The sequence below is a fragment of the Sminthopsis crassicaudata genome, chromosome 5, assembly GCF_048593235.1.
Source record: "Sminthopsis crassicaudata isolate SCR6 chromosome 5, ASM4859323v1, whole genome shotgun sequence".
Lineage (NCBI taxonomy): Eukaryota > Metazoa > Chordata > Mammalia > Dasyuromorphia > Dasyuridae > Sminthopsis > Sminthopsis crassicaudata.
Genome location: NC_133621.1, coordinates 283401947 through 283424330, shown reverse-complemented (window position 1 = coordinate 283424330; position 22384 = coordinate 283401947). Strand labels below are relative to the sequence as shown.

The 22384-nt window shown below is 35.5% G+C and overlaps 1 protein-coding gene across 4 annotated transcripts in view; it reads right to left on the bottom strand.

The window, feature by feature from the left end:
* CFAP54 (cilia and flagella associated protein 54) overlaps nucleotides 1-22384 on the bottom strand; it is a 279694-nt gene that overhangs the window by 164095 nt on the left and 93215 nt on the right. For 3 of the 4 annotated variants that reach the window (XM_074271318.1, XM_074271319.1, XM_074271320.1), the window contains 10 exons: nucleotides 21815-21907; nucleotides 21275-21460; nucleotides 15719-15852; nucleotides 11858-12005; nucleotides 10312-10467; nucleotides 8107-8229; nucleotides 5242-5385; nucleotides 3056-3167; nucleotides 923-1012; nucleotides 236-362 (listed from right to left, as the gene is read on the bottom strand). In XM_074271318.1, the coding sequence (XP_074127419.1) occupies nucleotides 236-362; nucleotides 923-1012; nucleotides 3056-3167; nucleotides 5242-5385; nucleotides 8107-8229; nucleotides 10312-10467; nucleotides 11858-12005; nucleotides 15719-15852; nucleotides 21275-21460; nucleotides 21815-21907 (1313 nt within the window). The remainder of the gene's footprint in view (nucleotides 1-235; nucleotides 363-922; nucleotides 1013-3055; nucleotides 3168-5241; nucleotides 5386-8106; nucleotides 8230-10311; nucleotides 10468-11857; nucleotides 12006-15718; nucleotides 15853-21274; nucleotides 21461-21814; nucleotides 21908-22384) is intronic. The other variant, XM_074271321.1, reaches the window with a different exon arrangement.

The window sequence follows — 22384 nt, the reverse complement described above, 5'->3', positions numbered from 1 at the left end:
TTATATATAAGCACAGTAATATATACCATATATATTAGGTATCTAATAAACGATTACTAACAATAGGAAAAAAGAAAAGAAAAATCTCTGAATTATTAGTGACCTCAATATTTTGTCTGGGGAAAGGATTTCCTTGTTTTGGTCATCAAACATTAGTTTGCAAGATCTACAATTACTCCCTACTAGAAAAATCCAACAAAAAGAATTAGATTATCAATATTGACGTTACAAGTACCTTTTTAGAAAGTTTTGAACAGTGTATGCCATCTCTACCACATAGTGAAATTTCTCTTCATGAAGACATTTTGTCATGACTTGAACAAAGAATTCCAGAAAACGAGGTTTATTCTTGAATTTCATTACTGTATAAGCAATAAAAGTCAATAGATCATTATAAAACCATTTTATTGATCATGATAATGATCATGATAATTGATCATCATAATGATCATAATCATTATGGATTTACCTTTTAGATTTCTCATTTTACAGAAAACCTACAAGAGTAAATAACTTAGATAACATTCTCTTTCTGAGGTCAAACAAACTCGGTCACTTTTTGTCATTCATTTTCTAAAAATATCGATGAGATCACTCCATGAAAAAAAAAGACTTCTTAAAGATCTGATTTACAATATGATTGGCTGAAAGAGGTAAGAAATAGATGCCTATCATTTGAATCAGACTGGTACTTTTTACTTAATTTATCAATTAAGCATTGATTGTGCTAAATGTATTTCAAAGACTATTAGAAGAATATTGTAGAAATGTCATTCTTGGTGTCCAGTTGCTCATTAGCAAAAATCATTATCAAAATGGGACCCCATGGAGGTCCCCCAGGCCACAGCGCCTTCCATATAATGAAACCAAGAGCAAACCCTGGAAATCCCACAAAGTAAATAAGAAACCAAAAATCATTTACCTTCTCTCATGGCACCTCTGAGTGTCCAAGTTAAAATTATAGGGTAGAGAAAAAGGGGATCTTCTGTTCCTGTGAGTTCAACAAAGGGATCTAAATTAAAAAACAAACAAACATGAAGTTGAATATTCTAAATAATACAAAAACAAAGATGGATAAATTATTTATTGGGGTGAAAGAGAAGAAAAGCTCAGGTATCTTCATTCTACATCATGTGTTTAAATTAACTTTTATATTGTGAGAGTTTTGAAGACAAAAAGAACCCAATGAGTTTTTAATTATTAAAGTCTGTTATTTTCAGAACATCGGAGACTCTAAAATTACATTAAATTAAATGTTATATAAAGGGAATATAGTACTCTGCTCAATATGAACACAAAACATAGCATCCCCAATATAATAATATACAACATATTACATATATGGTAATATAACATATAATAAAATGTTATAAATATATTATATTTGATAAGCAATACTTATATTTATATTCTTGTATAATATATTTATATAATAAATGTTAAATATATTCTAAAATATGTATTAGAAAGATAATGTAATAAAATATTTTTCCATAATAAATTATATATGTGATATATAAATATGATAATCTTGATTTATATAAATTTTAGCATAAGGGAGAGAAAGTAAGACTCAAAAGATAGTCAGAAAAACCTAAGGTCAAGTCTTAGCTCTAATGTTTCCTTTGGAGAAGGCTATAGGCAAATTACCTACCCTCTCTGATCTTCAGTTTTCCCATCTAAAAGATGAGGATAACAATATTTGTGGCATCTAACTCATGTGGTTGTTAGGATGCTCAAATGAGATATAAATATACATATATATGCAATTCTTCTATTCATATTTCCACAATTATCTTGCTGCACAAGAAAAATCAGATCAAAAAGGGAAAAATTGAGAAAGGAAAAAATGCAAACAACAAAACAAGTGAAAATATTTTGTTATGATCCACACTCAGGTCCCACAGTCTTCTCTCTCTCTGGATACAGATGGCTCTTTCCATCACAAGACAATTGGGACTGATCTGAGTCAACTCACTGTTGAAAAAAGTCACCTACATCAGAATTGATAAAAGCTTTTATTAAAAATTTAAAAAAAGTTTTTAAAAAGATCCATTCTCCTCCTGTAGATTATACTTAGCTCTGTATGGTTAGTAATTATTGGTAATTAGTCTTCATCTTTTGCCTTATGAAATGTAATTTCTAAGTCTTATGTGGACCTAACTATGATTGTTTAGTACTTGAAATCTTTCTGAATGGTTGCAATATTATTTCCTGTTAAGTGGAAATGCTGAGCTTTTCCTATGATATTTCTGGAACCTTTCAGTTACAGATTTCTTTTGGGCGAAAATTACTGGATTTTTTTCTATTTTTCCTTTGTCCTCTGGTTCTAATGAATTGAGCAATTTTCGTTTAGTGTTTCGTGAAGTGTAATGTCCAAGATTTTAAAATAAATAAATTATAATTTTCAGGAGAAAAAAAAAAGAAATCTTCAAATGGGGCCATAAAGAGTCAGCAATGACTAGAATATCTAAACAACAAAAAATTACTTTACAATCACTTTTTAAAAATCTTTTTAGCCAGCTAGATGGCAAAGTGAATAGAGTATCAGGTCTAACATCAGAAAAACTCATCTTCCCAAGTTCAAATCTGACCTCAGACATTTAATAAGCTGTGTGATACTGGGAAAGTAATTTAACTACATCTGACCCAGTTTCCTCATCTGTAAAATGAACTGGAACAGGAAATGGCAAAACACTCCAGTATCTTTGCCCAAAAACAAAAACAAAAACAAAAACAAAAACAAAACAAACAAACAAACAAACAAAACCTCAAATAGGGTCATGAAGAGTCAGATATGAGTGAAATAAATGACTGATCATCAAAAAATGTTTAGGGCTGGGCTTAGGACCCTAGCCAATTAGCAAATGAGAAAAGTCCAATAACCTAATTCAATTCATTCGTCTACAATTCCTGTTGAAATAAACCACTGATGTAGAGTCCCATTGTCCACTGCCCTTCCCATCTGCTCCTCATTGGTGTATTTAAGGAGAGGGTCCCTGGATACAAAAACAAAGTGAGATAGAGATGCAGAGAATGCAAGAAAGCACCTTACATTGTTTTGTCAATTTGAGTAGCTGTGCTTCCATGAGATTGAGTTGCTCACTGATTTTGTCCAGCATGACGATGTGTGCCTTGGATTTCTTCACTTTCTTGACAGAGATGCCCTAGGCACAAACCATTGAGATTTAGAAACATCAATCACGCTCTACTGCCAAAAATTATCTACCAAATACATAGCCCCTCTTTAAAATATAGTTTTTGTGTTTGACAAATGAAAATCAGACTTAGAAGGTCATGATGTACATAGCTTATTATTAACCCAGTGGTTCTCCAACTTTTAGTAAAAGAGGAATCCTTCACCTTAAACAAAAATATGGGGGTGAACTTGCAATAAAATATTTTTAAATAATTGGTAATGATAATATTAAATTATAAAGCTGATTATTTAAAAGCTTACATTTTCAAGTCATTTTTTTTCCTAAATTTCACATTAGAGATAAAATTTTGGATTTGATTTCACGCCATTAATAAGTAATTTCTATTTTAGGACGTAAGTCTGAGAACTACTGTTGATCATTTTTTTCTTGTTATAATGTAACTAACAGAAACAATCTCAAAGAATACTGGTTCATGTAAATAGAGAAATAAAGAGTTTTTGTTTAATTTTCTATCTATATAAACAACATCTTGCTAACCAAAAAGGTAAGAAATCACTTTAAGTATTTCTGTGTTTTCAAAATATTTGATTGTATTGAATTATCCATAATGGATATTGATACAGAAAAATAAAATTTTTAAAACTCAAATGCAGATATTGATTACTTTACATATCCTCTGCCAAAATGGACAAACAAACTAATGGACCAGTCTGCCCCAAAATTTGTTTTCAATATTTGTTAAGGATATAGATATATAGATATATATATATATGTAGTAGATATATACGTACATACACATATATCTCCTTTTCATTCTCACCCCCCCAAGCAAGCAACAGTTAGCATATATTTATGTAGATATATAGAGTTATACACATACATATACACACTCACACGTGCCACATATACACACATCTTTCCTATCCTTACTGACTCTCTCATTAAATTCTGCCCCATGACTTGGTTTGCTGTTACTTAATCTCCCCTCCACCCAGGGATCCCTCCCTTATCTTCTTCCCTCACCCTTTGCTTCACCATCCACCCCTCCTGCCCCACTTATTTCTTTATAGATTTTGGAAGGTGATATATATGGTATATATACCTTCATGGTATATATGTAGTGTTGCCTATTGAACCCTTTTCCCAATGTGATATTCCGATATTTGATTGTTGATTAAGACAACTCTCAATCATGTTATCAACAGACAATAAATGGAATGAGATTGGTGCATCTTTTTTCATCATTGCATATTTTTTCTTAACTGAAAACCTCCACTTAAGGAAATAACTTACAAGAATCAGGAGCTGTTTAATGTGAAAGAACTCAAGTGTCAAAATTGAGTTTCAGAAATCTAGAGTGAAAATGGTTATACCTAAGGTAATTTACAGCAGGTCTGCTGCAGCTATCCTCACTGATTGTCCTGGATCTATAGCACTCAACAACTGAAAGAATTATAAACTTTGAGGTAATCTCATTCAATCTCTCAATAAAGGAAACCATCCTGGATCAAGAGCTAGATAGAAAGGACCTTGGAGATCTCCTCGTCTATTTTGCAGGAGAGAAACTGAGGCCCAAGGAGATGAGAGAGTCAGAGAATTAGAATTACTACTGAAGTAAATTACCATGGCATGGAACAGTATAAATTGCTCTGGTTTGAAGACAAAGGACCACCCCAGATTGAAGCCAGTGTGATTTTAGGCAAGTTACTTCATTTCCCTGGGTCTCAGTTTCCTCACTTGCAATAGGTCTCTAAGTTCCTATATGCATACACATATGTGTGTGTATAAAACTCATATATGTGTGCAGTTCTATGTATATATGTGGACATATATATATACATGTATGTACAAAGCTATGCATATAATACCCAAACATATATACATATATACCTCTGTGTGTGTGTATATTTTTGAAACCCAAACTAAAGTATCCAATGTTAAGGAGGAGAGTTATCCTGCCCATATCATATAAGTTTTTACTATTCAAACTATTACCAGTGTCCCCTCAATCATCACATGTCCCATATAAAAACCCAAGAAAGCATCTATATAAAGGGGAAATGAAAAATAAAACAATCACCTCCTCTATTACTTCTTCTTGCTCATCATCACTAAAGGACGTTTTAGTGACATTTGAAAATATCCCTTGTGTGGTATCCAGCAGCTTTTTCCCAAAATTTATAATTATCACTGCAAGGTCAAATTCCTTCCATGAACGCAGCACCTGAAAAGCAACGTGTATTAATTACCTTTGAGGGATGCACCTGGATATTTTCAAGTAACATCCATCACTTTCTTTTTTACAAAACTTTAGAAGACAAATGAATTTTGGAAGCATAATATTCCACAGGCATATGATAATGACCTTTTTAAAAGGATAAGTTTACTAATAAACAAAAGTACTTCAAGAATTAAGCAATCAATTTGTTGGCAATCAATGAAAATTAATCTGTATGACTTTATGGAATAGAACCTCATTGAATTTTTTAACATCCTTGAGCAGAACACATGCTCCTGGAACTCAATTTCTCCAAAGTTTGAACTCTTTTCACTTTTACTAAATCTTATATAGGTCTTATTTATATGGTGCTTTAAGGTAGGCAAAGTACTTGCTTCCATTCTTTGTCTCATTTGATCCTACAACAGTTCTGTAAGGTAGTAAGAATTATTTTCTCCATTTTATAGGAGAGGAAAATAAATCAGAGAGTTTCAGGCACACACAAGGTCATAGAGAATTGGGCCTGAAGTCAGGAAGATCCATTTCCCTGAATTCAAACCCGGCCTCAGCTGTGTGACCCTGGACAAGTCACTTAACTCTGCTTGTCTTAGTTTCCTTATGTGAAAAATGAGCATCAGAAGGAAATGGCAAACTGCTCCAGTGTCACTGCCAAGAAAAGCCCAAATGGGGTCCCAGAGAGTCAGACATGATTGAAAACAACTGAACAACAAACCACTGCCAGGATCACAAAGTAGATGAGCATCTGATGCAGGAGTCAAATTAAGGCCGTCTTGACTTGGAGGCCAGTGTTCTTGCCATTCTACCAGCTAAATGGAAAGGTTTAGAAGGCTGTGTGAAAGGGGATTGCCTAATTCTCCCCTGCATTTCAGAGGAAATGCAATGCTCAGACACAGAAAAGGAAATAGACATTTCCCTACTGTGGACCTCTACCCTGTGTGGTACCCTCCACCAGCTTCATTTCTGGATTGAAAAGGGAATGATTGCTTTTAAATTGTGCTAGGCAGAATGACCAGTGAAGATGCCTCTGAGCTTATTCCTGAAGCACCATGGACAGAAGAAAAGGCATTTCCTCCTGACAACATGTAAGCCTGAGAGGATCTACAAATTCTCTTCCTTTTATTCCATGCTAAGCTATGGAGGAAGGACATCTTTGGGGACAGTTGAGTCAGATTAGCAATAACAAACTCATGGATCAGTGGATTAATGGGTCAGTCATGGAGTTGTTGTATCATTAACATTAACGCCAATTTTAAGGGCATAACCTCATGAGACCAAATTTATTCTAGTTTGGGAAAACATGCTAATTAAAAAACCAATGCAGCAGAAAAATATAAGGTGACTATGGATCTCATGGGGCACAAAACACTCCCAACTGTGACCTGACTCAAAATGAAATATACCCAGGAAATATTTAACAAAATAAATAAAAAGGCATTAAGACATTAACCTATTTTAAAACTACATTCCTATGTGTGCTAAATGTGCAGCAGTATTAATTCTGTGGTCTATAACAAGATATAACTTAGCATAATGAATGGAATAGTGGACTTAGATGAAGAATGACCTGAATTCAGATATTGTCTCTGACATCTGTGAAACTAAGGGGAAACTTTTTCTTGGTAGAGATATTCATCTGTTCTCCCCCTTCCAAGAATCAGGTAGATCTGCTCTTAATGCTGTCATTATTACTTCTTGGCTTACTTAATATCATGGTTATGCAGAATTTGAGCTTAAGAGGTCCAAATATCCTTCCTCCTCTCCTTCTCCTTTGTTTTTGTCTGGTCCTCTGATTTCATTGATACAGAGACTCCCAGGAGGGAACTGCCCCTACCAATGCAATTCTGCACTTTAGAAAGCTTTAGAAATTGGCCGGGATTTGTTAGAAATGGTGGAGACACAGTGTATAAAGTTCCAGGTCTCTCAAAGTCAAGATGTTCTTGTCCCACATAAGTTTTCAAAACATAAAAAAGCAGACATTTCTCATAAAATGAGGCTACCAAGAACTATAAGCTTCTCCCCACAGGGCTCTTATGAAACTCAATCCTCCATAAACATATTGTACTAGACCCTAGTGACACAAAGAGAGGCAAGAGCCAGTTCCTGCTCTCAATAATATGTGTAAAGTGCTTTATAAAGTTTGAAATATTATAAAATATTTTATTTTTGGTGTATCTACTCAGGAGAAGCCCCTGCTTCAGGAGAAGCCAGTTCCATATCAAAGCCAGGATTGGACCCTTCTCTCACTCCAGCATCCCCTGAGCAGGGGATCCATTTCTATCTCCAATAAAGACAAATAAGTAGATTATGATCATAGGGAAATATAAGCAGATATTCTCAAGACTGCAAACGCCAAAAAAAAAGTCACTCTGCATGCTTACATACAATCCTGGTATTAACAGGCAGTTATTTTTTTAAAATGAAAGGTTTACTTGGAAAAAATAACCACAAAATCAGCTGCATCTTATCAGAAGATTCTTCCTTTCATCCTGTGTGTTTTTTCTCTTTAACTTTCTATCTAGAAGTAGGTCACTTGAACAGTAATGTCAGAAGCATTTTAATCATATTGTTTGATTTTGTGACAGGAAGTGTCATTTGTTACACTCTGAAGAACATCACAAGCTCTGATTGCACCTTCTAGAAGAGATTTCTCATTCTCTCAATGTGTTCTCAATTCGTAGACCCTGGGTCACATCACCAGATGAGTACCTTCGTCGTGTAATAAACAGAACATGCGATCATATGCTGGATACTATCAAAATTTCCCATTTGTCTCTTGTGAAAGCTAATATTTGGGATTTCTTGCAAAACTATCAAACACTTAATTAGAATCTGAAAAACAAAAGCATGGTTTTTAAAAAGACTTTAGATAAAGATCATCTGTAAACAAATGTCCTACTAGATAAATACAAATAATAAAAGCAGAAATGGGAGATACTACATTGGGAATCAGAAGTTTTTAAAATTAAATCAGAAATCAACCAAAAGCTTCATTTTCCTTCTATTTTCTTTACTTTGCATCTTGTGACCCAACAACTCATTTTATTATCAAGAACCAGTGGTGGTACCAGAGTGCCATAGCGGGGCTATAGCAGCATTTCTGAACCACAGCGGCAGCCAGCCAATGAAGCTCTCTGAGAGGATCCCTTGGCTGGCACCTCTAATGAACTGGACAGCACAGTCAAGAGTTAAAACTTGCGCAGGCTTTATTTTGTAGCAAGGATACTCATGACATCAAGCCTGGGTCACCTATTAAGGCAAACAGACTGTTTTAAATAAGAGACACAATAATTAAGGACTTCTGAAGGTCTGCCATGGCCGTACACTGCCAACCACTGGCTCCACTAGTTTGGCAGAATATTTCCCACTATTCCCACTGGGCTACACACTGATTTGAGTGAACCCAGACAACTTTCCTGAAAAGAGGTAACTGTTACTTTAAAGCTATCCAGGGTATTAACCTATGGTCTGTATTCTGATGATTAATTTCCTTGTAATCCTAGATGTGGGGCTAAACTAGTTTTCTCTGATCCCAGAGGTCTAAAGTTGGGGATGCTAATCAGATTTTTTTTTTGTCTCAAGATAAGGAAAATCTTCTCAGCCATCAGAGGTGTCCAAAAGTAGAATGAACCACTTCCAGAAAAAGTGGGTTCTGAAATGGGGAAAACCAATAATTAATGCCTTGAATGCCTTGTTCTGTAATCATTTGTCAATTATAACTATTAGGATAAGAAATAATTGTGTGATCTATAGTGAAGATATAGTCCCAGATAGTTTTGTGTGTAACTAAACCATAGTCCCTGGAAAATTCCTGTTACTTAATGTAAGGAGTTTGATTAAAATCATTATAAGGAGTATAACTGTAATCATTATAAGGAATATTACAGTGTAACTATAATCATTATAATAGTGTGTGACTGTATTGAATCATCTTGCTTACATTAATCATCTTTATATTAAAATATACTTGTTTACTCTGAGTTTCTTACAAAAAAAAAAAACTTTTTTTTCTCAAAAGACTGATTGAAGTCCACAAATTTGCAAACAGGAGACTTTTTTTTCATCAAATAAGAATCAAGAAAACTATAAATATTTGTGAGTTCTATAGATTGGAGTCTCAGTATACTGGGTATACTGTAGACCATTGCTTTTGTCTTCTTAAACAAAGGTGAATTTCTTTGCCCAGTTTTTTAACAGTTTCCCATCACTAAAAACATGAAATAGAACTAAATAACTACTTGTTGGACAATTTCTAGAATAGATTCCTGCTTGGGCACTGGCTGGGCTTGATCATCTCTACATTTCAGTCCAACTCTTTAGCTTTTATAATAATATGATCATCCAAGAAGATGAGGGAGCATTGTCCGAATTATAGCCTACTCTACTCTCAGGACTTCATTTTGAATATTAAATTGATCAAGGCCCTCCCAAATCCCCATATCAGCACTCATTTGTCACACTGAAGAAATGCCAATTCACAAGGGAGTTCAAAATACATTCAAGCTTTGCTTTGGCCTAAATCTTGATTTACCAGACCCTTGTAGCAGCTCAAAGTAGAAAATAATCTTTCTGGATACATCCTGAACATGCACAAGTTTTTTGATGTAAAAAAGTAACACTACATGACAAAGAGCTATTTATAGTTAAGGTAAAATTTGCAGTATGGAAAAAACCACATCAGAGGAATTCAAAATCCCCTAATAATCTATATGTGATCTTCTATGTTAATTTGATGCATGACCAAGGATAAGTCACTTCCTGTTTCAGATCCTAGACAATTCTCCCATTTCCACTCCACTCCATTCCACACGCTATCCCCAGACTCCTCTCCCTATTCCTACATCCAACTTTCATCTACAAAGGAAATATTACTTTTCCCCCCAAAAGACAACCTCCATCATCAACTGCCCTTACCTGGATCACTGGTACCAGAACAATGTTGTGAAAGATTAGAGGGGCTAGGAGACCATAGCACTGAACAACGGCTTGTAGGGAATAACTCAAATCATTTAAATAGGTACTAAGTTCAATTGCCACTAGCATTCTCTGACATTCAGCTATTCTGGAAGCCTGTAAAAAAAAAAGTGGAGGGGAGACATTATTACTCAGCTACAATATCTGTTCCTCAATTGTTCATCTCCAAGTAAAAGAAGAGAGCTTGGTGGCTTTAACTCCTTGGCTGTTGTTCAGAGGGAAAAAAAAACTAAAACTAAAACTAAATTTAGAAGCAATCAGTAGCAGCAAGGTAGCACAGTGCTGGATCTGAATTCAGGTTTTCCTGACTACAGCGCAGCACTCTACCCATTGCACCAATAGCTACTGAATAGGGACTAAAGGATGATGTTTAAGATCAGGAAAAAACAAACAGAAAAAAAAATCACAATTGCCATATGTGAATAAATAAAAGAGAGAGAAAGAGAGACACAGAGAGGGGGAGAGAGAGGGACAGAAAGAGAGAATAGAGAAGAGAAAGAAAGTGAGAGAGAGAGAGAAAGAGAGAGAGGCAGAGAGAGAGAGAAAGAGAGAGAGAGAGGCAGAGAGAGAGAAAGAGAGAGAGAGGCAGAGAGAGAGAGAGAGAGAGAGAGAGAGAGAGAGAGAGAGAGAGAGAGAGAGAGAGAGAAGAGCAAGAGAGAGGGGGAGGAGATATAGATAGATAGATAGATAGATAGATAGATAGATAGATAGATAGATAGATAGATAGATAGACAGACAGACAGACATATATCTAGAGAGAGAGAGAGGGAAAGAGGGAAAGAAGAGAAGAGACAGACAGCCAGACAGAGAGAAACAGAGATAGAGACAGACAGAATCATGAGATAGAGACATTGTCAAGAACTAGCAAACTCATCTTTTTTAATAGGTTTTTATTTATATTTTTATCTTTAAATTGCCTTAATTTTTTTCCTGTTGCCTTTCCCTTCCTTCCTCTCTCACAGTGGGGGAAGTTATTCCTTATAACTAAAGAGTTTTAAAAGCAAGGTTATTTTTCATAACAAAAAATTTTAAAATGGAGGAAGAGGAAGAAGAAAAATCAGAAAAATAGATCCTTTCTTTCATTTTCAGAATTTTCCATGAATTCTAGCAGCTTCTTGGCTTTTCCTTTACTTCATAATCTGTCTTGACAACAGTTAACAAATCTGACGTTATATTCAGTGTTCCAAACCACTGGCCTCCATCTCTCCAAAGGAATAAGGGAAGAGGGAATTGCCATCTCTTCTGGGAAACTGATTTTCTTCTTTGCTGGAGCCTGAGTTCATGAGACCTACATGTCCAGTAAACACAGCAAAACAGCCTTGCCCCTGACCATCCTTGGGACTCCTAGATTAGAAGTTTTCTGCCCCAGAAGAAACTATGGTTGGTCACTACTGGGTTAAATAGTAGAAATTCAGGCTATAGAAAGAAAGGAAAATCAAGGTCATTTCACATTAGGGACATTTTGCTATCATTTGAAACCACTTACTTGTTGACAGATGAAAACCTCATTTCCCTTAATAGTATCACAGAAAAGCTTTTGCTCCACAATATTAATGTTACTTGTTACAAAAATACATCTCAGGAAATGGTATAAAAGAATTGATGAAGACTCTGACAAGGCATCTGTACGTAACCTACAAAATACAAAAGGGGAGGGTGACTGTCTTCACAGCAAAACACAGCCTGATCCAATGGGCATTCTGGGTTAATGATGGCTCTCAAATATCAGATTTCAACAAATACCCTTGGGGTAGCCACTGCAAGAGGCCTATGTTGTGTGTAAGGACCTGTATTGGGTGACAAACACACAGTCCCCTTCTCTCTTCTGTGTACAAATCCTTCCATATCCTTCAATGCTTCTTCCATTTCCTAAAAACCTGTCAGTGTTACATCCTTCAAGGACACTCTCCAGAATAAAATCCTCTGCAGAAACTGAGTTGGGGAGCTTATAGGTGGAGAACTTTACATATAAGCTGCCAAATTTTTTCATCAATTGCTCAAAATCTGTTCCTTTATTTCCTATTCTTCTCCCCCAAAGTATTAGCACAAGAGGAGAGCTTGGTGTATCTTTTGCTGCTTCCCAATGTTTGTTTCTCACTCGATCACCTCTCATCTTCCTAAATCTTGCCATCTTTATTCTACCCACTTTTTTCACTGTTCTGATCTCGGTCACTTACCACCATGCTAACTCATCCTTCCCCAACCTCCTCAATGACTTCAGCATCGAGTTCATCTGTCTTCCATCCCATCTCCTAACAGCATTCTCATGATTCCAACATCCATGTACAGCCTTCCACCCTGCCAGGCTCATAGTTCCATGACATCCACTGCAGTGACTTCCATTTCCATCTTGCTTCATAATTCACCCAACATGGTAGAACCTGAAATTTCACTCCGCTTGTAAAACCCTGAACTGCAAACTTCTTCTCTGATCACAACTCCTATCCTTTGGTTTCTTCCTCTCTTCCTCCCTCTCCACCACTCCCACTAGCTCTGTTCTTCCTGAAATGATTTCTACTCTCTTTTCAGCTCTCTCCTTCTATTCCATCTTGCCCAGAAATGCTTCACTTGATTTCTACCCAGATATGTGTATGTGAGGTTGAGGTGCACTGCTGCCTTAGAAATCTTTGTCCTATTGACCTTCTATCCTTCCCAAACCACAACTTGTCTGTTTTCTCCGTCACCATTCCCAGACTGCCAACAATGTAGGAATATATCACAACACAAGTGAGCCCATTACAAAGTCACACCATCAAAACTCAGTATAGACCTCACTACTTCCCAGCAATCCCTTCATTAATTTTATCGATTTTTTTCTTCCTCTTTGTCGCTTCTTCTGCTCTCCCAAAGGCCTCTCTTTTCTTGTTTTATCAGATAATGCTGTACTGAAAATACAAAAATTGCATGTGAATTTGCTCCAATTTCCTCTATTCTCCCTCATAAAATTTTTATCCCACCACATCCTCCTTTTGTTTGCCCCATCTCTGAAGAATGACCCATCTCCCTTCCAAAGTTAACCCCTACAATTACACTCTTGATCTTAATCCTTCCCATATCTCCTAAGACCCTATTCTATCAGTCATCTCCAGCCTTTTTCTCTGCATTATTTCTGAGGTTCTTTAGATTCATTTGCACTTCCTATTCCTGCTCCACCTTGAGCTGCTCATTTACTCGTTCTCTCTTTACCTCTTACCCTCCTGAAAGTGAGATAAGGTGAGGACTCATCATCAAAATTCTTAAAATATTACTGTAAAGACAGCTAAGTGGCTCAATGGATAGAGCACCAGCCCTGAAATCAGGAGGACCTGAGTTCAAATTTGGCCTCAGACACTTAACATTTCCTAGCTGTGTGACCCTGGGCAAGTCACTTAACCCCAATTTCCTCAGGAAAAAAATGAAGCTGTGATTTCACTGGCAGAAGAGATTCTAATAAGAACTACTCTATGATGAACTAGTGAGGTGACATTCCCTAAAAGCACTCCATATTCCAGTCAGTCAATAGTCAATAAGCATTTATTAAGCATTTACTATATTCTTGGCATTGAGCTAAATGCTAGGTATACAAAAAAAGATAAAAAATCAAGAAGCCCACATTCTAATTGGGAAGACAACATGACGACTATGTATTCAGCCAGACTATTTCTTACACTCCAATTCATCTAATGCCATATAACTCTAACCAACACCAATTTTCTCAGTGTTTTCCTTCTGACGGGAATGTAACCAACACCCTTCCAATTTCCACCTTTTAAAATCCTATCTTTCAAGCTCCATCTCCAATGCTACCACCTTTGGAGAGCTTTCTTTGATATCTCAACCACCTATGATCTCTCCCTACTCTGAATCCTAATAACACTTTATACCATCCTTATTAAATTTATCATATGTTCATTCATGCATGCTTTTCAACCAACTTCTATCAGTCCCTGCCTAGCTGGAGGCCAATAAGGTCAATTCTGGGCAAAAATTGGGCAGCTTGTAAAGTTAGTTTCCTTCCCCAAAGCACCTCCCTTTCTTTACCCCATGTAGAGGTAATCTTGACTCCTCCTCCACCTTGGACATCTCATTTACTCATTCTCTCTTTACCTCTTACCTCCTGCAAAACAGGCAAGGTCCCAACATCAATTTTCAAACTAGAACTGTGATTTAACTGGTAAAAGAAATTCTAATGAGAAGCATTCAGTCTATGATGAACTATCAAGGTGACATAGCAGACAGAATGCTAGACTCGGAGTCAGGAAGACCTGATCTAATCCTGTGCTAGTTCCTACTAGCTATGTGATTTTGAGCAAGTCCATTAAACTCTTTATACCTCAGTTTCCTCATTTATAAAATGGAGATAACAATATCACCTCTCTTACAAGGCTATATCCAAGTAAGGTAATTTATTTTAAATGTTCTGTAATCCATAAAGCACTAGATAAGTGTCAGCTACTATAACAAGACATTCAGATTGGCACTCGGATCAGTGCCTGCTCTGCACATGAGGCCCTGAGAGGTGAATTCACCTGCCCATAGTCTCACAGGATGTGTCAATGGTTTTCCTGACCCCAAAGCCAGAACTATACCTGCTTCACCACCTTGTCTATCAAAAACCATTAATTTCTCTTATTAATTTGCAATTCAGTTAGAAGAATGAGAGTAGGCAAAGAGCTACCTCAACAATGCTTTGAATTTTAAGTCTTTTATATATAATTATGGACTGAGATGACATCTGTACCTTTTTAAAGACACAAAAAGTTTTAGCATGTCAGAAATCACATTTCTCCTTCTCCTAGATCATCCCTAAAGATGCATGGTAGCCTTGAGGGGGAGAAGCAAATGTATTTTTTTACTGGCCCCTGATTTGGAACTATTTAAAGATAGATGGGTTAGAGTTGAGGAGAAAGGAGTAGAATGGAGGAAGCAATTGTTCCTTTATTATCTTAATACAAGTCTACTTAACCCCAAAACAGCCTTCCCCATCCCCCTCCTCCAAGGACTTCAAGGTTCCCAGACACATATTTTGCATATTCTGCCACATTCGATATTATTTTCATTAATATTTAATGATATTTTTACACTTGGATGTCCCCATTTGACTTTCTAATGCTTCTCCGAGCTTCGTGCATTATTTCTCATTTTCATAATGAAGTTTATAACAAAACAAATGTATCCTTGGAATGCGTGCTCTTCATTAATATAGCTATAACTGTTTGCCATATGTAACAATTATTACATGTCAAATATACTCATTAAGAAACATCTTTAATGTTAAACTTATAACAAATCACTGAACAGTTCCATCCCAAAAAAAAACATATCTGCAATATTTAACTCTATATTTTAAAAATATTTTTCCATTTACCTGTATGGTATAATAGTTAATGTGCTGTTTAAAGAAATAATGGATAAATCTGTTGGAGGAACATGGACAAAATAATCCCAAACTGGTGCAAAGGCTTTCTTGGCCAATGAATATTTACCAATTTGATAGGCAACCTACAAGAAAGACACATTTTTAAAAAGTGAAATTTTCATTTGCTTCATAAACACAGATAATTAAACATAACTTCTATGTCAGTATTACCAATCCATAATTTCAAATATCCTTGTTTTAGTTTGCTGTTCTTCCTCAGAACACCACATGCCATGGTAACTATGTTAACTGGCAAGAGAGACTAACACATTTTAGAACCTCTTTCATTCCTAAATTACATGGAAATTTGAAATCTCTGAAAAGATATTTCAAATTCTCCTAAGCAAAACAAAGATCGCATCTGAGCCAAATTAATTTCATTTCCATCTATCTCTGCAGTACATGGCATATATTATAAATATTGTTATAATGAACAATCTGTTCCAAGAGAAACAATAATATTTCCCAAACCAAAAGTATGAAATATACTTCATTCTTCCTTGGCTTTGATTGACACTTTAGGGGCTTTCATACAACAAAGGAAAAAGAGCCGAAACGAGTAAAGAATGAAAGAGAAAAGCCAAGAAGGGGACACAATATGTCTTGTTAAGCACTTGGAGTAATTGTTATATCCACCTCCCCATGACATTCTAATTCCTCTACTATTTGGGTAGTCCCCTAGACAATATATCTCGAAACTTTCTCAACTTTAATCCATTAAAGGAGACTACTGTGCCTTAAGCAGGATCAAACCTTGATTAACTCTAGTTTTGAACAGCAGTCTAGAAGACCATGCCCACCAAAGTACCTAAAATATATTGCAGGTCTATCTTAAGCTAGCCAAGGACCATGCACACAGAAATCACAGCCCGGCAAATAAAGGACCAAGAACCCAGATGCTGGAAGTCCTTGTTCTCTTCAATCATCAAAGCTACTGGAGTTCAAAGTTCTACGGAGGCACTTGGCTGCCAGGTGGCCTAGAGAGGTGGAACGACTGCAGGGATCTGAGGTAATTCGCTTTCCTGGAGTACACAGGTCTCAGAACACTGTAGTCTCCAGATGTGTCAGCACCACGGTCAGCAGCATGCTCCAATCCCCAGGTTCTGGCCATCATAAGTGGTAAAGGCCCCATCGGCTCCAAACTTTTTTTGAGTATGAACTCTTTAAGAGGAAACATCCACAATTTAAGAGGAAACCAAAGGAATCCATATGGTAACTATTATATCTCTCCCTAGCTCTTCTGTGAATGTCTTATCTCTACCCCTCCCATACTTCCTCTCTTCTGGATATTATATGCCAAAGGCAACCACCATTCCTACAAACTATCAATTTAACAGATTCAGCCCAATCTTTAAGTCTCTCAAATTCTTTCTGGACCCTAACTCTGCCATCCAGTGCATTAGCAACATCTCTCCCCACTCTATCATCTACAAATTTGATAAACACAACATCTTGGGCTTTGAAGCAGCCCTGGATGAAGGACGGAGCTAAGGCATTCTTCATGCTTCTAAGAATTTCTTACAAAGTAACTTTGAACTATTAATGACTCTTCTTCATTTGCTGCCGTTCAATCAGTTCTGAATCCACCTTACAGTAAACATTCATTGGCCTTGACTTTAGCATTCTAATTTATCCATAAGAAAAGCATTATACCTTGACAGACTTTGTTTTGAAAGTACAAGACTGAATTAATTTCATTTCACAATAGACTGATACTACATCATTTCATCATTTCATCAAACCCAGATCTAGAAAGTCATCAGAAAGCATCTTATCCAACCCTATCATTAGATATGTAAGAAAACTAAGGTTAAAGAGGTTTTAATATGTGATCAAAGTCACAGACCTCACAAACATCAGAGGTGGACTTTGAACCCATGTCTTCTAACTGCAGAGCCAATGCTCTAATACCACACTACTGATTGCCTCTGATTTTACTATTTATCTAAGATCTTATTATATAAAGCTGCGGCTATCTTTTTCAATTGTTTACTTTTCACATCACATCATTCAGTCTCCATATAATTGTGTTTATAACGGAGACACATGAAATTACCCCCACAACCTGAAGAGTAAAACTAAAGAGAATGGAGAAAGAAAATGAGGGGCAATAAAAAGAAATGCAGAGCAACTTATATAGTTCATAAAAAGCTTCTTAATGATTTCCAAGTTAGCACTAATTAGTTACTCTCAAGACAAACTCAAGACAGAGAAGTACTTTAGAGAAAGTCTGATGAAGAGTCATTTAACTTTCCTAAAAGCCATCAGCTAATATTGAGGAAAAGTATGAAATCAACTCTAAAAGATAATGTTGGTCATTGAGAATTGGTAAAATGTGAATTCTAATGCTATTGTGGACTTGAAGCCAATAAGCTTATTTTTCACAAAAAAAGGAGAGGGGACAATGGACAGTAGAAATTTTATAGAAAAGACTGACCAAAGCACATCAACTTCTATAAAAAGGAGAACAAAAGAGCTTAAATTAACCTTAGTCAGAAAATACATAATTTACTTGTGGAAAAAAAAAGCAAGATGGTGGCTAAAGCCAATACTGGTTAAGAATATAAATTTGTAAAATCTTACAAAGATGAAGGATAATTATGAGGAATATTGCTTCAAGATGCAGAGAAAAGCAGCTTAAAAAAACTTAGCAAGAGATCCAAATAAGAAAAGTCATTCCAAAGACACTTAAGGACAAAAACAGGGTCACAACAAAAGGAAAAGAAAATGGAAAAGACCTATAAAAATCTTTATTGCCACCACACTTCAACTCTAACATCATGGCCCCAGAGGTTGTGTACAGAGGAAGTAAAAATGACATGACAGAAAACAAATCTGGGAAAAGCAACTAGACTTTTTCAAGGTACTCAGAGAAGTTCATACTGGTATCAATGTAATTGTGTGGTTTTTGAGGGATCAATTCACCAAGTATCTGAAGAAGAGAAAGAATCAAAAGACCTGAAAAAATTCAGATCAGACCTTATAAAATATCCTACTCCATCCTAAAAGATAGCTGAAAGAGTATCAGCTGACCCATACAACTACTTTCTGTCTTCATAAAAAAAAAATCTTGCTGACAATCAACTACATGTGGATCTAGGGCATCCTCAGTGAGAGTGTTAGTAGGGAATAATCAGGTTTTCACAATATTCTATACTGAAACATCTTTTTAGAGTGAAATTTGGGGAAGACATGGACAGGAGTCACACAAGTTGAGCAGCCATTAATAGGTTGTGATATGTGCCACTGAAGGGAATGTCCAAATCAATGAGATTACAGATCCCTTTGAGAAACTGAAAATTGAAACTAAAATACTAATGTGACCTTCTAACAAGTATCAGAGAAATGATCAATCCTGAGAAATGGAAACAGTGGGAAAGGAAGCAATTTCTAAAAGATCTTTCTATTGCTAAACCAAAAAGGCTTCAATTTGGTTTTTATATGGAACAGTTTACTAAAGAGTAGTAAAAAATGAACCAGCCATCTATCAAATTCTGGTATTCTAAATTTGTCAAAGCAAAGCACAAAAATAATCTTCAACTGGAAGTCCTGGTGCTATGCTGATAACATCTAACATTGTCAATTTACTTCCTGGCAGACCTTGAACTGCAGAAGGAGATAATTAATTTCCTTTGAAAAATCAAGCAAAGACAACCAGGAGCTCAATCACTGCTTAAAGAAGAATTAGTCTTAACAAAAACTAAACTAAACTAAAACCAATAAAAATACCAAAAAAATTGTCTTCCCTACCAAATAATTTTCCACCACTTAAAGATCTGTGCAAAGATTCCAGAGATGATATCTAAACAAAGAAAACAAGTGACCAACCAAACAATATCAACTGTTGTTGAAAGAATCCCTGAAAAACTATCTCTGCATTCTTAATACAGATATTTGGCATATCTCATAATACTTCATAATTTTAATTTATGAACTAATCAACTTAGGGGCATCTTTTTAGAAAAGAGCAAGCTGGAAATATGAAGAAATAAGAACAATATTCCACATACCAGAACAATTAATAGAATGAAAGCCAAATAAATTTTAGAATCATAAATCTCCTTTTTCCTCTTTAACAATAGACCTTTATTAGTTAGTGATGTCATCAGTATAAATATACCTAAAAGATATTTAGGGAAAGGGAAGGAGAGTGAGAAAGGGCAATTAAGATGTAATTCTCGGAAAGCAAGCTCCAAAGTATTTTCAAACTGAAGAAAAAGAGGTATGATATGATGGAATCTTGAATCAAAGGGACTTGAGTGCAAAATCTGTTTAGCCTCAGAAAGTCATTTGCTCTCTGTTAGCCTCATTATCTCACGAATGAAACTAAAAAATTGATTACAAAATCTCTAAAGTCCTTTTACCTTTAAATCCTCTGAAATGTTCACTTAATTTTAGATTTTTCTCTCTTCATACATTCCTTTTTATATACTGATTTAATTCTTATTTTATCTTTATAATAATGCTATCATTTCTGTCTGATAAAGAATTAGACTAATAAATGGAATTTTAGAAAAGTTGGATATGATAGAATTCTGGAAAATACTGAATGAAATAGAATTAAGTATATCTGTGATTCATAGAACAAATCATAGAAACAATCAATAATTTTATCAGAGATAATGACAGATTTTAAAAAGAGAATACTTGGATCATTCATACAAAGAAGAGTTCAAGTTCCATCTCTGACTCTTACTGACCATGTGACTTTGGACATGTCATTGTCCTTAGCAACTAAATTTCCTAAGTTGACTTTAAGTTACAAAGGGGGCACTAATAGCAATTGCTCTTTTGTGGAAGTTCCTCATACTAAAGAAATCATGGATTCACTTCCTAATCCTATTCTCCATGAAAGAAGGGAACCCTAAAATGATTTGGATGAGTTTAATTTTTATTCATTTTCTACTTGTATCATTCTTAGATGAATACTCAGAATACCTCTTTATTTCTCACCTGGCTGCGCTACTCTTGAGATTTCTCTGACTGTCTTCTCCATCATGCCCTGGAAACTTATCATCAAGATAATCTCATCCTGTCAAATCTTCTCAGCCTTGGTATTCAATCTCATCACAATACTCTGAGCCTCTAATTGGAGAATGGAACCATGGACTCCAAAACTCTAAGGAGAGAGCTCAGCTCAGACACCATTTCTTACCTGGCTATACTTCTCTGTGAGCTCTCTGCCTTCTCAATCCTGCTTTCACAATGGGTACCTTCTTCCACTCTGCCCCTTTTCAGCTTCCTTTTATGTATTATTTTCTCCTGTTAGATTATAAGTTCCTTGAGGGCCATGACTAGCTTTCCTCCCCCATATTTGTTTCTCCAGTGCTTAGTAGAGTGTATGGCACATAGTAAGTGTTCAATAAATATTTACTAACAAATGACTATTTTGGTTATCTGTTGTATTTTTTTAATCACAAACTAGAATATTAAGAAAAAGAAAAATTGGAGATAGGACGTCAGAGAGAGGAAAGATAATGCTTCGCAGCTTAAAACCTGTCCTACCTCAGTCAAACATAAACGAGTAGTAACAGTAGAAAGTGGCATGTAAATCAGAATTGGCTTAGACGTCTCTCCAATTGCTTTCCCTAACAGTTCTCCATCAGAGCCATAAGCAGCAACTGCAAATATGTATTTTTCATTGGGCTCTAAACCAACAATTTTTAAAAGGGTTTTATCATTAGCTGGTACCTGTTAACAAAAAATATATCAGATTATTTAGTTTACATTAAGACAACTCCCACACTAATTTTTTTAAATTTAATAAACTACCCCTCTTTTTAGAAAATATATATCTTTATTTCTTATAATATATAAGGTTTTCCAAAAGCTTAATGCAGTTTTATATTTTAATAGCTTAAGACAATGACTTTGGAGACACCCTCTATAATGGGAGATTAGCTACATTTCAAGGCATAATTCAATAGATTCCCAGAAGCAAATAGTAAACATCATCCTTATTTAAGAAAAAAAAACTTAATCTGTATTAATTAGGTAACTTTAGGAAAAATATGTGCCATAAGATAAGTGATGTTTTTGACTTACTAGTTCTCCAGAGTTTGGAAGAAAATAGTTGTTCAGTCTTACTTTTCCAATACACTGTCCCACTGCACATCCCAAAATGGCATACCAAGAAACCTTTTAGAAGAAAAAACGGCTTCATCACATATAGTCTAAGACAAATATTTAGCTTGTCTCATATCTCATTACATCAAGAAGGAATTACCTTCTTAATAAGCATGTCATCAAATTTTTCAGTGAGTTTTAAGCTCATAATGGTATGAGACAAACAATTTACAAAATATCTCAACTAATTCTTAAGCAAAATAGCAGATTAGTGTAAGCCTGCTACCATGACGCAACTGAGTTCTGATTTTCTAAGAGGTTCTTTAAACTCTACCTTGACATTTAAATGTTAATACTCTGCCAAGATGCCAATAGGGGAACAGGCTTTATCTGAACTCAAATGTGTTTTCTAATATATTAGTGTTAAAATATGAGACTTGAGGAACAGCCTCAGAAGCCAACTCATCCTTAGGTTTCACTCTGGCTAATTTCCCATTTTCCCCCTACCTCTAATTAGGCAGTAGATGGCAAGGACCCAGGAAAAGGTAG